The sequence below is a fragment of the Saprolegnia parasitica genome, assembly GCF_000151545.1.
Source record: "Saprolegnia parasitica CBS 223.65 unplaced genomic scaffold supercont2.1280, whole genome shotgun sequence".
In the NCBI taxonomy this organism is placed as follows: Eukaryota; Oomycota; class Saprolegniomycetes; order Saprolegniales; family Saprolegniaceae; genus Saprolegnia; species Saprolegnia parasitica.
The window spans coordinates 766-1,430 of record NW_012157674.1 but is presented as its reverse complement, the minus strand read 5'-3'; the positions used below and the strand labels follow the sequence as shown (position 1 = coordinate 1,430).

Sequence of the window (665 nt, the reverse complement as noted above, 5' to 3'; positions counted from 1 at the left end):
GCATCTTCGTTCTCTTCGTCGTCCTTTTCCCTAGGCGACAGGCCTTAGCATCATGCGTACATGCATGATGTACAGGGTCGTACTTTTCGGCGACGCCGCCCGCGGGCACGACCTTGGGCTTGGACGCGCCCTCGAGCATCTCGCGCAGCTGCTCGGCGCGGGACATGTAGCCCTCGACGCGCTTCATGATGATCTCTTTGGACGTCGGGTTCTTCTCATCTACGTGGAGATGATGACCACAGGTCCATGGCGCATTGTCATACATTTGACGCCGATCATAAAGTGCTCGAGCGACTGCTTGTAGAGCTTGAAGGCGGCTTCGTAGTTCTTGTTGGTGTCTTCCTGGATCGCCTGCGTCACGAGCGCGATGGCCTAGATGGGCCATGCGTCATGGGCGGGCGGCGAGAGGCGGCGTCTACCTGCGGGATGAACTTGTTGTCCATGCTGCGTCGTCTTGGCTGCGAATTGGCTTGTGGAGTTTCAGCAGCCTTGGGCCCGAGGCTTTGTCCCATATATCAAATGTGCAAATATATGTATTACTAGAGGTATTCCAGATGCTGTTTGACGAAAAGAACATTTTATGATAGAGGATATTTAACGTAGGAGGTTCCTGAGGGAGTTGGAGTGTAGGTCGCCGCATGCACTCTCCGTTGGACAGCGTCGGA

General features: G+C 54.9%; 1 protein-coding gene across 1 annotated transcript; it reads right to left on the bottom strand.

Annotated features, from left to right (window-relative positions):
* Window positions 1-2: 2 nt before the first annotated feature.
* On the bottom strand, window positions 3-455 carry SPRG_18354 (hypothetical protein; the record flags this gene model as incomplete). Its single annotated transcript, XM_012357978.1, has 4 exons — window positions 420-455; window positions 264-372; window positions 84-219; window positions 3-30 (listed from the first exon to the last, which is right to left on the bottom strand). Coding segments are annotated over exons 1-4 (297 nt in total), but the record flags the coding sequence as incomplete, so codon positions are not given.
* Window positions 456-665: the final 210 nt, after the last annotated feature.